This window comes from Pseudophryne corroboree, chromosome 1, assembly GCF_028390025.1.
Source record: "Pseudophryne corroboree isolate aPseCor3 chromosome 1, aPseCor3.hap2, whole genome shotgun sequence".
NCBI lineage: Eukaryota > Metazoa > Chordata > Amphibia > Anura > Myobatrachidae > Pseudophryne > Pseudophryne corroboree.
The window spans coordinates 24,625,996-24,640,374 of NC_086444.1; the positions used below are offsets into that span (position 1 = coordinate 24,625,996).

A 14,379-nucleotide genomic window follows, 5' to 3' on the forward strand; every position below is an offset into this window, starting at 1 on the left:
CGCAGCCATGCGATCGGGTCTGAACAGCACATGCACCGCAAAGCGCAGGCATCTCGGCCGCCATCGCCGGGCAGCGACAGAACGAAGAAAACGATCGCACCGACGATCGCAAGAAGATTTACAGGAAGAAGGCGTTCTTGTGGGGAGGAGGGGGGGGGGGCAACTCACCGTTTCCAGGGAGTGTCCGGAAAAACGCGGGCGTGCGCAGCCATTCGGGAGGAGGGGTCCTGATGTCTGCATCAGCCCGGATCGTCGCAGCGGCTGAGTTCCTGGGCTGTGCAGAAACTGCACAGCAGATGGCGTCCCTGTAGGCGGCGATTACCTGGTCGCAGCAGTGCAAAAAACCACCTGCGTGCGACCAGGGCTGAATGACCCCCTAAGTGCGTAGTACCCCAGCACGTTAGCCACAGCTGCCGCAGGATGATCTTGCGGTCCTGTGTATTTGGTTGGTCTGAGTGTATTGCTTTTTGCTAAATCACAACTCTGTTATAAACTATTAAAATAGGGTGATTTCTGTATAGAATTTCTCCAAATGCGTTTCCCATCACTCCCTTTATTGGAGTTCTCCATATTACAGTGGTTCCCAAACGTGCTCCTCAAGGCACCCCAACAGTCCACGTTTTAAGAATATCCATGCTCAGGCACAGATGAACTGATTAGTACTATTGTGGTGCCTTGATGACTGCGTTTGGGAAGCACTTATCATACTAGATATTAGGTGAACATGCTGGAATCCGGTCGCATCCACCGCTCTGTACATCCAAGTGCTGATACTGCAGCCGGTCACGCGTTTCCAGTCTTCTATCTTCCCCGTCCTCTCGTGTAGTCACTATGGTTTTGTTTTAGAAGTATGGCTAGTGCATCATATTAAAATGTTTTCTACAAAGGGTTGGAGTATGAAAAATGATGTGAATAACTCCTTTTAAGTAGTCATGAGTGAACCCTACTTTCCTCCGGCGTTTTCCGTTCAGTATAACACGTGCAATGTCTTTGTAGATTCCCGCGTCCGCTGTGGAGATGCCAGGATCAGCTGAAGTCACAGGGTTAAACGTGCAGTTTGGAGCCCTGGAGTTTGGTTCAGAACCCACCTTGCCAGAGTTTGGCTCAAACGCAAGTCCCGATAATGGAAGTCAGACACCCAACAACCTGTATTCAAAGACCATAAGGTGAGTGAGTCCCTCCATGAGTGCAAGTGTTCTGGGCCGCGTGATGGCACGTGTCAGACAATACTACACTGGTTATTTCTCTAACGTCCTAGTGGATGCTGGGGACTCCGTCAGGACCATGGGGAATAGCGGCTCCGCAGGAGACTGGGCACAAAGTAAAAGCTTTAGGACTAGCTGGTGTGCACTGGCTCCTCCCCCTATGACCCTCCTCCAAGCCTCAGTTAAGATTTTGTGCCCGAACGAGAAGGGTGCAATCTAGGTGGCTCTCCTGAGCTGCTTAGAGTAAAAGTTTAAATAGGTTTTTTATTTTCAGTGAGACCTGCTGGCAACAGGCTCACTGCATCGAGGGACTAAGGGGAGAGAAACGAACTCACCTGCGTGCAGAGTGGATTGGGTTTCTTAGGCTACTGGACATTAGCTCCAGAGGGACGATCACAGGCCCAGCCATGGATGGGTCCCGGAGCCGCGCCGCCGGCCCCCTTACAGATGCTGAAGCAAGAAGAGGTCCATAAATCGGCGGCAGAAGACTTTCCTGTCTTCATAAGGTAGCGCACAGCACTGCAGCTGTGCGCCATTGCTCTCAGCACACTTCACACTCCGGTCACTGAGGGTGCAGGACGCTGGGGGGGGGGCGTCCTGGGAAGCAATGAATTTACCTTAGTTGGCAAAAAAATACATCACATATAGCTCCTGGGCTATATGGATGTATTTAACCCCTGCCAGTTTTCCAGAAAAAAGCGGGAGAAGAGCCCGCCGTGAAGGGGGCGGGGCCTATTTTTCCCACACAGCTCCGCTGGTAGGAAGGCTCCCAGAATCTCCCCTGCATCCTGCAACTACAGAAACAGGGTAAAAAAGAGAGGGGGGCACTTATTTGGCAAAATAACAGATATAAGCAGCTATAAGGGATAGACACTTATTGTAAGGTTGTCCCTATACATATATAGCGCTCTGGTGTGTGCTGGCAAACTCTCCCTCTGTCTCCCCAAGGGGCTAAGTGGGTCCTGTCCTCTATCAGAGCATTCCCTGTGTGTGTGCTGGGTGTCGGTACGTGTGTGTCGACATGTATGAGGAGGAAAATGATGTGGAGGCGGAGCAGAGTGTCTGTAACAGTGATGTCACCCCCTAGGGGGTCGACACCTGAGTGGATGTACTGTTGAAAATTACGTGACAGTGTCAGCTCTATATAAAAAAACAGTGGTTGACATGAGACAGCGGGCTACTCAGCTTGTGCCTGTCCAGACGTCTCATAGGCCGTCAGGCGGATGGCAGATACAGACGCCGACACGGATACTGACTCCTGTGTCGACGGTGAAGAGACAACCGTGATTTCCAGTAGGGCCACACGTTACATGATTGAGACAATGGAAAATGTTTTATACATTTCTGATAATACGAGTACCACCAAAAAAGGGGTATTATGTTCGGTGAGGGAAAAACTACCTGTAGTTTTCCTGAATCTGAGAAATAAAATGTGTGATGATGCGTGGGTTTCCCCCCGATAACAATAATTTCTTAAAAAGTATTGGCTGCATACCCTTTCCCGCCAGAGGTTAGGATGCATTGGGAAACACCCCCTAGGGGGGATAAGGCGCTCACACGCTTGTAAGAACAAGGGCTCTACCCTCTCATGAGATGGCCGCCCTTAAGGATCCTGCTGATAGAAAGCAGGAGGGTATCCAAAAAAAGGTATTTACACACATACTGGTGTTATACTGCGACCAGCTATCGCCTCAGCCTGGAGGTGCAGTGCTGGGTTGGCATGGTCGGATTCCCTGACTGGAAATATTGATTTCTTTTTCATCCACTAGGGGTCACTGGAGTACTCTTGGGATATGGACGGGCTTCCGTAGGAACACAGCACTGAATATTTAAATTTAGTAACACTCCACCCCTCCATATCCCTGAGCACTTACTCAGTGTTTTTTCTGTGCTGAACGTGGCAACACATGCTTAGCTGAAGTCACGGTTTTGTTGAAGAAACTTTTATTTTTAATTTTTATTTTTTCTACTGTTTGACCACATCCCTGTCCCCCTTCCAAAAGGCAGGGTCAGGGATAGTGCAGCTGCTGATTGCAGCACGGGCGTGTCGGGCCTCTCTGAAAGAGCTCCCTCACAGCCCTCACATCCTCCTGCACTGGCTGGCCGGCGCTTACTGAAAAGCCCCGTCGGAGCCTCCGCACGTCTGCAGGAGTGAGGTATGTGAAACGGGGCGGTCAGCTCCCGCTGCCGCCCCGACGTGTGGAGACATAGTGCTGGGTGACGGCAAGGAGCGGCTCTCCCCTCTCAGCCTCCGGCATCTTCCCGCTCAGGCGCCCGCCCATTCCACCCCGCTCAGGCGGCCGCACGTTCGTCCACAGACCTCCGTGCAGGCACCGCGGCTCTCTCCACTCAGGCGCCCGCACGTTCGGCCACAGACCTCCGTGCAGGCGCAGCGGCTCTCTCCACTCAGGCGCCCGCACGTTCGGCCACAGACCTCCGTGCAGGCGCCGCGGCTCTCCCCGCTCAGGTACCCGCCCGTTAGGCCACAGCCTCCGGCCAGGCACCTCGGAACGACCCTCACTTCGCCGCAGCGCTACCTTGGTAGCTGACACGCTATTATACAGGAGCCCACCGCTGGGACACACGAGGCACATAGCGCTCTACGATACCCGCTGGGGGCCCACACGCTGCGCTGCCGCTGTAATAAGATAAACAGCCATTACAGGGGGGACATATCAGTGAAATACTGCAGCAGCAGAGGGATTATTACAGTATAATCAGTGAATGCAGCACTGTGATTATATGTATAAGTATAGCAGGGCAGCCATTTTTAACATGCTTCCTGTGTCTTCCTCTGTGATTCCAGAACGTTCCTGTCCTACATCTCTTCTCCACCGGAGGCGCAGGGGTGTTCGTGGGAATTTGGGATCAAAATTTATAGTACTGGCCACGTGTATTGCACTGGGCCAGATATATATACAGAGCCACCTTATTGCTATTTTACTGAGTCGTGCAGGTGTCTGTGTTTTGTGTATTGTATTGTCTGTCGCCATAATGAGTAAGGCACCAGCAAAAACTAAAAAGCATATTTGCAAAGTATGTGGCAGTGTGTTACCGGATGGATCTACCACATGTAACGTATGTTTTGTGGATTCCGTTCAGAATACCATTTCTGCTCCGGTTTTGCAACCAATTTCATCACCGGATCCTCCGTGGGGTATGTTAGTAAATGTACTGGAGAAATTTCAGACAGAAATGACCGCTGCTCGTCTGGAGCGAGAAACGCTAAGATCTGAGTCTAGGGTGAGACCGCCAGAACTACCGGAGGCGTCTCAGCCTTGCGTAGGGTCCAAATCCATTTTGGGCAAACGGGATAATTTTCATATGTCTTATGATTTTCCAGTGTCTGCTATGTTGCAGTCTGACGATTCCATCCCAGACCTCACGGAACACGATGAGGGGGAGGAGGGCGAAGTGGAGTCAGACGGCGAGGATGTTAACAGTTCCGGCATTGATGATCTCATCAGAGCGGTACGGCAGTCGCTAAGGTTTCCTGAAGCTGAGCAGCCTCTCACCAATGATCAGGTCATATTTACTAAACGACGGAAGACGCCAGTAAGTTTTCCTGTGTCGGATTCTCTAAATCAGATGTTAGTAGAATCCAGACAGAATCCAGATAAACGGTTTTCTATACCTCGCAGATTTAAGTCTAGTTATCCGTTTCCAGAATCGGTAACGGGTACATGGGAGAATCCACCAATAGTTGATTCTTCAGTGTCAAAGCTTACCAAGAAATTAACCATACCAGTGCCATCAGCTACTACGCTTAAAGATCCGTCAGATCGTAAGATAGAAACTATGCTTAAATCCATGTATGTAGCAGCAGGTGTGATGCTAAGACCTGGATTGGTTGGCATTTGGGTCACTAAGGCGCTCATAATATGGCTTACAGAACTCAAATCGGCTTTACATGACGAAAACCTGATAATTCAGGTGAATCAAATGATTGAGGCTGTAGAGTATCTCTGTACAGCGTCTACTGACGTCTGTCAGCTCACTTCTCGTATTTCATCTTCGCTAGTTACGGCACGAAGAGCACTCTACCTGCGTACTTATCAAGCGGAGGCAGAGGTCAAACGAAGTATAGAGGCGTTGCCTTACGATGGCAAGAAGTTGTTTGGTCCAGAATTGGACGCATGGATTAAGGAGGCTACGGGAGGTAAGTCTGTGTTCTTACCATTGCCTCCACCTGCGCCAAGAAGAAGGTACGCTGGACCTTCGTTCAAATCCTTTAGACCTCAGCCCTTTCGAGGACGTGGCAGAGGATCAGCCACGCCTGCTAGACGTGGTCGAGGACGTGGTTTCCATCAAACCAACACAACTCGCCAAGACGCTAAGGTTACCGACAAGCCAGTGGCATGACGGGTTACCAGCCCATCTCGGATCTCCAATTGTGGGAGCACGCCTTCACACGTTCCATGGGGCGTGGTTCCACACGTCCGCGGAGGGCTGGATTCGCAATTTAGTGTTAAAAGGTTACAAAATAGAGTTCGACTGTCTTCCGCCTCTGCGGTTTTTCAAGACAGGTTTGCCTCTGTCGGACGACAAGAGGACAGTTTTGCAAATTGCCATTCAGTCCTTACTGGATTCGGCAGTGTTGATTCCGGTCCCTGTACACCAACAGGGTCAGGGTTATTATTCAAGTCTATTTGTGGTCCCGAAGCCGGATGGCTCAGTCAGACCAATATTGAACTTAAAGGGCCTCAATCAGTACGTAACTTACTACAGATTCAAAATGGAGTCTCTACGGTCGGTGATTGCGGGGTTAGAGACCAAGGAATTTATGATTGCGCTAGACCTCAAGGATGCGTACTTACACATTCCAATTTGGCAGCCTCATCAGAAATTCTTACGATTTGCAATACGCCAAAACCATTACCAGTTTCAGGCTCTGCCGTTTGGCCTGTCATCAGCGCCTCGGGTATTCACCAAAGTAATGTCTGTGATGATAGCTCACCTCAGATCCCTGGGAGTGACGATAGTTCCGTATTTAGACGATCTGCTCATCAAAGCTCCGTCTCAACAGATACTTACCCAACATGCGCTGCTAACTTACAATGTACTGGTTCACCACGGTTGGATTGTCAATTTCAAGAAATCACATCTGATTCCGTCTCAACGCCTTCAGTTCCTAGGTATGATTCTCGATACGGTCAATCAAAGGATTTACCTACCACAACAGAAAGTACAAATGCTACGCCATCTAGTACAATTAGTACTCAAACCACGCACAGTGTCGGTACACTTGTGCATTCGCCTGTTAGGCACAATGGTGGCAGCTTTCGAGGCGCTTCAGTTCGGGAGATTTCACTCTCGTCCATTTCAGCTGAACGTGCTTGCCCAGTGGTCGGGCTCGCATCTGCAGATTCACCACAGAGTAAGGTTGTCACCAATAGCAAGAGTTTCTCTGCTATGGTGGCTCAAGGAACACAATTTAACCGCAGGAAGACGGTTCGGAGTTTGCAATTGGATAATTCTAACTACGGACGCCAGTCTCAGAGGTTGGGGAGCGGTAATTCAAAATTGTCAGCTCCAGGGTCTCTGGGCGGATCACGAAAAATTGCTGTCAATAAATGTTCTAGAACTCCGCGCGATTTTCAATGCGCTACGACAAGCGGTGCACATGGTTCGCTCTCAGCCTGTCCAAGTGCAGTCGGACAATGCGACAGCGGTCGCATACATCAACAAACAAGGAGGAACGAGAAGCCGCATGGCAATGCGGGAAGTAGCTCGAATCCTCAATTGGGCAGAATACCACCAGGTGATATTGTCGGCCGTGTTCATTCCGGGAGTGGACAACTGGGAAGCGGATTATCTCAGTCGTCGGGATCTTCACCCAGGCGAATGGTCATTAAATCCAGAAGTGTTTCACATGTTGGTTCAGCGATGGGGTTATCCTCAGGTGGACCTGATGGCATCTCGACACAATCATCAAACGCCCCAGTATGTGTCCAGAACAAGAGATCCAAAGGCAGTCGCGGTGGATGCTCTCACTGTCGCGTGGCCGTACAGTCTGGTGTATCTGTTTCCACCGTTTCCGCTGCTCCCTCTGGTGCTAAAACGGATCAAAAGAGAGTCGCTCACAGTCATACTAGTGGCGCCTCATTGGCCTCGGAGAGCTTGGTTCTCGGATCTTCGAGGATTACTCGCAGACGATCCGTGGCCACTCCCGATACGTCCAGACCTGTTACAACAGGGTCCTTTTCTTTACCCCGATTTAGCGCGGCTGCGTTTGACGGGGTGGCTGTTGAGACCGCCCTCTTAAAAAGAGAGGGCATTCCAGATTCAGTTATACCAACCATGTTACGGGCTAGAAAGCCGGTTACGGCAGCTCATTATTACAGAATATGGCGTGCCTATATAGGTTGGTGTGAAGCTCGGAAATTTCCGACATCAGCTTTCAAGTTATGCCGCCTTTTGTTGTTTCTACAATCAGGCTTAGATGGAGGATTGCGTTTATCTACACTAAAGGTGCAGGTATCTGCTTTGTCAATTTACTTTCAAAGACGATTGGCTCTATTGCCGTCTATACGCACCTTTCTCCAAGGTGTAATCAGGGTACAGCCTCCTTTCATTCCACCTACAGCGCCATGGGACTTGAATCTGGTTTTGGAGTTCTTACAGTCTTCATATTTTGAACCCTTACAACAAGTGGATATAAAGTTTCTCACTTGGAAAACAATTTTTCTCTTAGCCTTAGCTTCGGCAAGGCGTGTTTCGGATTTGGGTGCCTTGTCCTGCAAGCCACCGTATTTGGTGTTTCATGATGACAGAGCGGAACTTCGGACGAATCCCGCCTTCTTACCAAAGGTAGTGTCATCTTTTCACATCAATCAACCAATAGTAGTTCCTGTGTTGACAGCACATTCTGGAACTCTGGATGTGGTTCGTGCGTTACGCGTTTATGTAACCCGAACGTCTTCAGTTCGTAAGACGGATACGTTATTTGTTCTCTATGATGCTGCCAAGATGGGTTGGCCAGCATCTAAACAAACTTTATCCAGATGGATAAAACTGACCATACGCCAGGCTTACCTTCATGCTAGGTTACAACCGCCTACGTCAGTAACCGCTCATTCCACACGTTCTGTGGGAACTTCATGGGCAGCTGGTCGTGGGGCTTCTGCGACGCAGCTTTGCCGGGCGGCTACATGGTCTTCAGTGCACACGTTTGTGCGCTTTTACAAGTTTGATACTTTTGCGGCATCAGCATCTAGCTTTGGCCGCCTAGTGTTACAAGTGCCAAACTGCTCTCCCGCCCACGGGGGAAGCTTTGGTACGTCCCAAGAGTACTCCAGTGACCCCTAGTGGATGAAAAAGAAAATAGGATTTTGGTACTTACCAGGTAAATCCTTTTCTTTGAATCCATAGGGGTCACTGGACGCCCACCCAGAGCAGTTTACTTACTTGGGGTTAGTTCTGAGGATCTTATGGTAACACATTTTCACCGACTGGTTCAAGTTACAAGTGCTGGTTAGGGTGTCAACTGTTAGTTGTCAGTAACGTTATGGGTTAACTTCGTTATTGTCAGTTATGTTATATGTAATACTCCATTATTAACCTCTCTTCATTCCTGTTCGGCTCAGTAAAAAACACTGAGTAAGTGCTCAGGGATATGGAGGGGTGGAGTGTTACTAAATTTAAATATTCAGTGCTGTGTTCCTACGGAAGCCCGTCCATATCCCAAGAGTACTCCAGTGACCCCTATGGATTCAAAGAAAAGGATTTACCTGGTAAGTACCAAAATCCTATTATCCTAGATAAGGATAGTATATTATTGCCTATAGAGCATTTAAAAGATGCATTTCTATATATGCATGATGCACAGCGGAATAATTGCCGACTGACATCAAGTATAAGTGCGTTGTCCAATTCTACCAGTAAAATGGTCAGGTGATGCGGATTCCAAACGTCATTTGGAAGTATTGCCTTTGAAAGGGGACATTTGGGGTCGGTCTTTTAGACCTGGTGGCCACGGCAACAGCTGGGAAATCCACGTTTGTACCCCAGGTCGCCTCTCAAAATAAGACGCCGTATTATCAGGCGCAGTCCTTTGTTGGCAAGCGGACAAAAGGTTCCTCTTTTCTGCTCGTGACAGAGGGAGAGGAAAAAGGCTGCAGAGATCAGCCAGTTCCCAGGAACAGAAACCCTTTCCAGCCTCTGCCAAGCCCTCAGTATGACGCTAGGGCTTTACAAGCTCAGGCACGGTGGGGGCCCGTTCTCAATGAATTTCAGTGCGCAGTGGGCTCACTCGCAAGTAGACCCCTGGATCCTTCAGGTAATATCTCAGGGGTACATATTGGAATTCGAGACGTCTCCCCCTCGCCGTTTCCAAAAGTCGACTTTACCGACGTCTCCCTCTGACAGGGAGGCAGTTTTGGAAGCCATTCACAAGCTGTATTCCCAGCAGGTGATAATCAAGGTACCGCTCCTGCAACAGGGAACGGGGTATTATTCCACACTATTGTGGTACCGAAGCCAGACGGCTCGGTGAGACCGATTCTAAAATCTAAAATCTTTGAACACTTACATACAGAGGTTCAAATTCAAGATTGAGTCACTCAGAGCAGTGATTGCGAACCTGGAAGAAGGGGACTACATGATGTCTCGGGACATCAAGGAAGCTTACCTTCATGTCAAAATTTACCCTTCTCACCAAGGGTACCTCAGGTTTATGGTACAGAACTGTCACTATCAGTTCAGACGCTGCCGTAGGGATGGTCCACGGCACCCCGGGTCTTTACCAAGGTAATGGCCGAAATTATGATATTCCTTCGAAGGAAGGGAATTTTAGTTATCCCTTACTTGGACGATTCCCTGATAAGGGTAAGATCCAGGGAACAGTTGGAGGTCGGTGTAGCACTATCTCAGATAGTGTTGCGGCAGCACGATTGGATTCTCAATATTCCAAAATCGCAACTGGTTCCGTCGACGTGTCTTCTGTTCCTAGGGATGATCCTGGACACAGTCCAGAAAAAGGTGTTTCTCCCGGAGGAGAAAGCCAGGGAGTTATCCGAGCTAGTCAGGAACCTCCTCAAACCGAGCCAAGTCTCAGTGCATCAATGCACAAGGGTTCTGGGTAAAATGGGGGCTTCCTACGAAGCAATCCCATTCGGCAGATTCCACGCAAGAACTTTCCAGTGGGACCTGCTGGACAAATGGTCCGGGTCGCATCTTCAGATGCATCAGCGGATAACCCTGTCACCAAGGACAAGGGTGTCCCTCCTGTGGTGGTTGCAGAGTGCTCATCTTCTAGAGGGCCGCAGATTCGGCATTCAGGACTGGGTCCTGGTAACCACGGATGCCAGCCTGCGAGGCTGGGGAGCAGTCACACAGGGAAGGAATATCCAGGACTTATGGTCAAGCCTGGAGACATCACTTCACATAAATATCCTGAAGCTAAGGGACATTTACAATGCTCTAAGCTTAGCAAGACCTCTGCTTCAAGAACAGCCGGTGTTGATCCAGTCGGACAACATCACGGCAGTCACCCACGTAAACAGACAGGGTGGCACAAGAAGCAGAAGGGCAATGACAGAAGCTGCAAGGATTCTTCGCTGGGCGGAAAATCATGGGATAGCACTGTCAGCAGTATTCATTCCGGGAGTGGACAACTGGGAAGCAGACTTCCTCAGCACGACCTCCACCTGGGGAGAGTGGGGACTTCACCCAGAAGTCTTCCACATGATTATAAACCGTTGGGAAAAACTCGACAGGTATTGCGCCAGGTCCAGGGACCCTCAGGCAATAGCTGTAGACGCTCTGGTAACACCGTGGGTGTACCAGTCAGGGTATGTGTTCCCTCCTCTGCCTCTCATACCCAAGGTACTGAGATTGATAAGATGGTGAGGAGTAAGCACTATATTCGTGGCTCCGGATTGGCCAAGAAGGACTTGGTAACCGGAACTTCAAGAGATGCTCACGGAGGATCCGTGGCCTCTACCTCTAAGAAGGGACCTGCTCCAGCAAGGACCCTGTCTGTTCCAAGACTTACCGCGGCTGCGTTTGACGGCATGGCGGTTGAACGCCGGATCCTGAAGGAAAAAGGGCATTCCGGATGAAGTCATCCCTATCCTGATCAAAGCCAGGAAGGATGTAACCGCAAAAACATTATCACCGCAATTGGCGAAAATATGTTGCGTGGTGCGAGGCCAGTAAGGCCCGACGGTGGAAATTCGACTGGGTCGATTCCTACATTTCCTGCAAACAGGAGTGTCTATGGGCCTGAAATTGGGGTCCATTAAGGTTCAAATTTCGGCCCTGTCAATTTTCTTCCAAAAAGAACTAGCTTCAGTCCCTGAAGTTCAGACGTTTGTAAAAGGGGTACTGCATATACAGCCTCCTTTTGTGCCTCCAGTGGCACTTGGGATCTCCAATGTAGTTTTTTTTGGATTCCAAAAGTCACATTGGTTTGAACCACTTAAATCTGTGGAGTTAAAATATCTCACATGGAAAGTGGTCATGCTGTTGGCCCTGGCCTGGGCCAGGCGCGTGTCAGAATTGGCGGCTTTATCCTGTAAAAGCCCTTATCTGATTTTCCATTCGGACAGGGCGGAATTGAGGACTCGTCCTCAATTTCTCCCTAAGATGTTTTCAGCATTTCATTTAAACCAACCTATTGTGGTGCCTGCGGCTACTAGGGACTTGGAGGATTCCAAGTTGCTGGACGTAGTCAGGGCCCTGAAAATATGTTTCCAGGACGGCTGGAGTCAGAAAATCTGACTCGCTGTTTATCCTGTATGCACCCAACAAGCTGGGTGCTCCTGCTTCTAAGCAGACGATTGCTCGTTGGATTTGTAGTACAATTCAGCTTGCACATTCTGTGGCAGGCCTGCCACAGCCAAAATCTGTAAAAGCCCATTCCACACGGAAAGTGGGCTCATCTTGGGCGGCTGCCCGAGGGGTCTCGGCTTTACAACTTTGCCGAGCAGCTACTTGGTCAGGGGCAAACACGTTTGCTAAATTCTACAAATTTGATACCCTGGCTGAGGAGGACCTGGAGTTCTCTCATTCGGTGCTGCAGAGTCATCCGCACTCTCCCGCCCGTTTGGGAGCTTTGGTATAATCCCCATGGTCCTGACGGAGTCCCCAGCATCCACTAGGACGTTAGAGAAAATAAGAATTTACTTACCGATAATTCTATTTCTCATAGTCCGTAGTGGATGCTGGGCGCCCATCCCAAGTGCGGATTGTCTGCATTACTTGTACATAGTTATTGTTACAAAAGTCGGGTTATTGTTGTTGTGAGCCATCTTTTCAGAGGCTCCTTCTGTTATCATGCTGTTAACTGGGTTCAGATCACAAGTTGTACGGTGTGATTGGTGTGGCTGGTAATGAGTCTTACCCGGGATTCAAAATCCTTCCTTATTGTGTACGCTCGTCCGGGCACAGTATCCTAACTGAGGCTTGGAGGAGGGTCATAGGGGGAGGAGCCAGTGCACACCAGCTAGTCCTAAAGCTTTTACTTTGTGCCCAGTCTCCTGCGGAGCCGCTATTCCCCATGGTCCTGACGGAGTCCCCAGCATCCACTACGGACTATGAGAAATAGAATTATCGGTAAGTAAATTCTTATTTTCCATTGACTGCGGTTTGCCAGTAACATATGTTGCTGGTGTTTAGAGTTTTCTATTCGCTCTTTGATGTAATGATGAGTAGGTGGACATGTTTTAAAAGTGTTCTAGGTCAAAGTCATCAGACCTCTGATCTGCTGTCACTTACTGGGAATCTGCCCTAACGTAAAAATAAAGTTGACTGTTTTGTTCAGGTGATAGTGAAGGTGACTGAATAAACCGTCGTCGCTGTCGGCTGCGCAGACCATTCACAGCATGGAGAGCATCAGAGCAATTGGTGACCTTTCCTTCCTGCCTTTTCAGTGACGCCTTGAATACCTCTCTGCCGATATCCAGTACTGTGCAGGAGCCCAGCTACACCTCGTCTGTAATCACCACTTCCAGCCACAGTAGCTCCTCGCAGAGCACCAGTCCAGTGACCATCTCCTCCTCTTACGACCAGACGTCTGTGCACAGCAGAATAGGATACCAAAGCTCCTTGCCAGCCCCTGAGGTGGTGCCAGTCACTGTAAGAACACCAGCTGTTCCCCTTTATTGTAGTGATAGATGTGTGCTTAAGAATGAAGTCATTACTCTATTAGCAGTAGCTATAAACCTCTCAAAAGTTTAGTTTTAAAATGTATCCAGTTGCGTCAAACCTAGAACATAGACTTTGACAGCAGATAAGCATAAGGCCCATCCAGTCTGGGCTTTAGGATTAGGGTTCGTTTTGGGGGTTACTTCTGGGGTGTACTTCTGCTTAGGCGGTTTCCCCGCATTTCAGGGCTGTTCTCCTTTTTCCTGTCTACTGGGCCTTTGTAAAGATGGACATCGGAAGCCGGTGAATAGCAGCCATCCATGTTCATGATTTGATTGAAGTACTTTTTACAATAGATTTCGGACATTAGATGGTTGCCAGCCATTCGATGCAGCTTACCGATGCCCATCCGATGGCGGGCAGCTGCAGGCAGCCATTGTATTGCTGGATTTGATGTCTGTAGCCTGGCAAACCACTCAATGCCAGGCTGTCCATCCCTAGATCACAGTATGCACCGTTGTAGTTTATATTGGAGTTGAGGGAACCCTGTGCTGTCAATATTACATAATCTGTGTATTTGTCCCATTGGCACAAGCTACTGTCCTTCTTGGCCACAGTGTCCCTCACTAGGTATCCTGGCAGGAAAGGATTTAACTTCCTGACATGATCTTTCGGGTATGGGACTCAGGGTCGACAGTGACTGGGTTAACACCTATTGGTCGACAGTGACTAGGTCAATGCGCCCATTAGGTCGACATGAGTTTTTGATGGGGGGGGTTTCATAAAGTGACCGGGAACCCCAATTAGTGCACCGTGTCCCCTCGCATGGCTCGCTTTGCTCGCCATGCTTTGGGAAAGGTGCCTCACTCTGCTACCGCTGCGCTCGGCACAGGCTACCGTTCCCAGTCGTAGTCCAGGTGGATCGTAAAGTATGAAAAAGTTCAAAAAAGGAAATAAATTTTTTGAAAAACTCATGTCAACCTTTTTCCATGTCGACCTAATGGCAGCGTCGACCTATTTCTGGTGTCAACCTAGTCACTGTCGATCTAGAGTCCGGATACCGATCTTTCATGCTGCTGTGCCATCA

The 14,379-nt window shown here is 49.3% G+C and overlaps 1 protein-coding gene across 10 annotated transcripts in view; it reads left to right on the forward strand.

The window, feature by feature from the left end:
* UBAP2 (ubiquitin associated protein 2) overlaps positions 1-14,379 on the forward strand; it is a 186,256-nt gene that overhangs the window by 88,078 nt on the left and 83,799 nt on the right. For all 10 annotated transcript variants that reach the window (XM_063957893.1, XM_063957859.1, XM_063957926.1 and 7 more), the window contains exons 14-15: positions 997-1,166; positions 13,079-13,283. In XM_063957893.1, the coding sequence (XP_063813963.1) occupies positions 997-1,166; positions 13,079-13,283 (375 nt within the window). The remainder of the gene's footprint in view (positions 1-996; positions 1,167-13,078; positions 13,284-14,379) is intronic.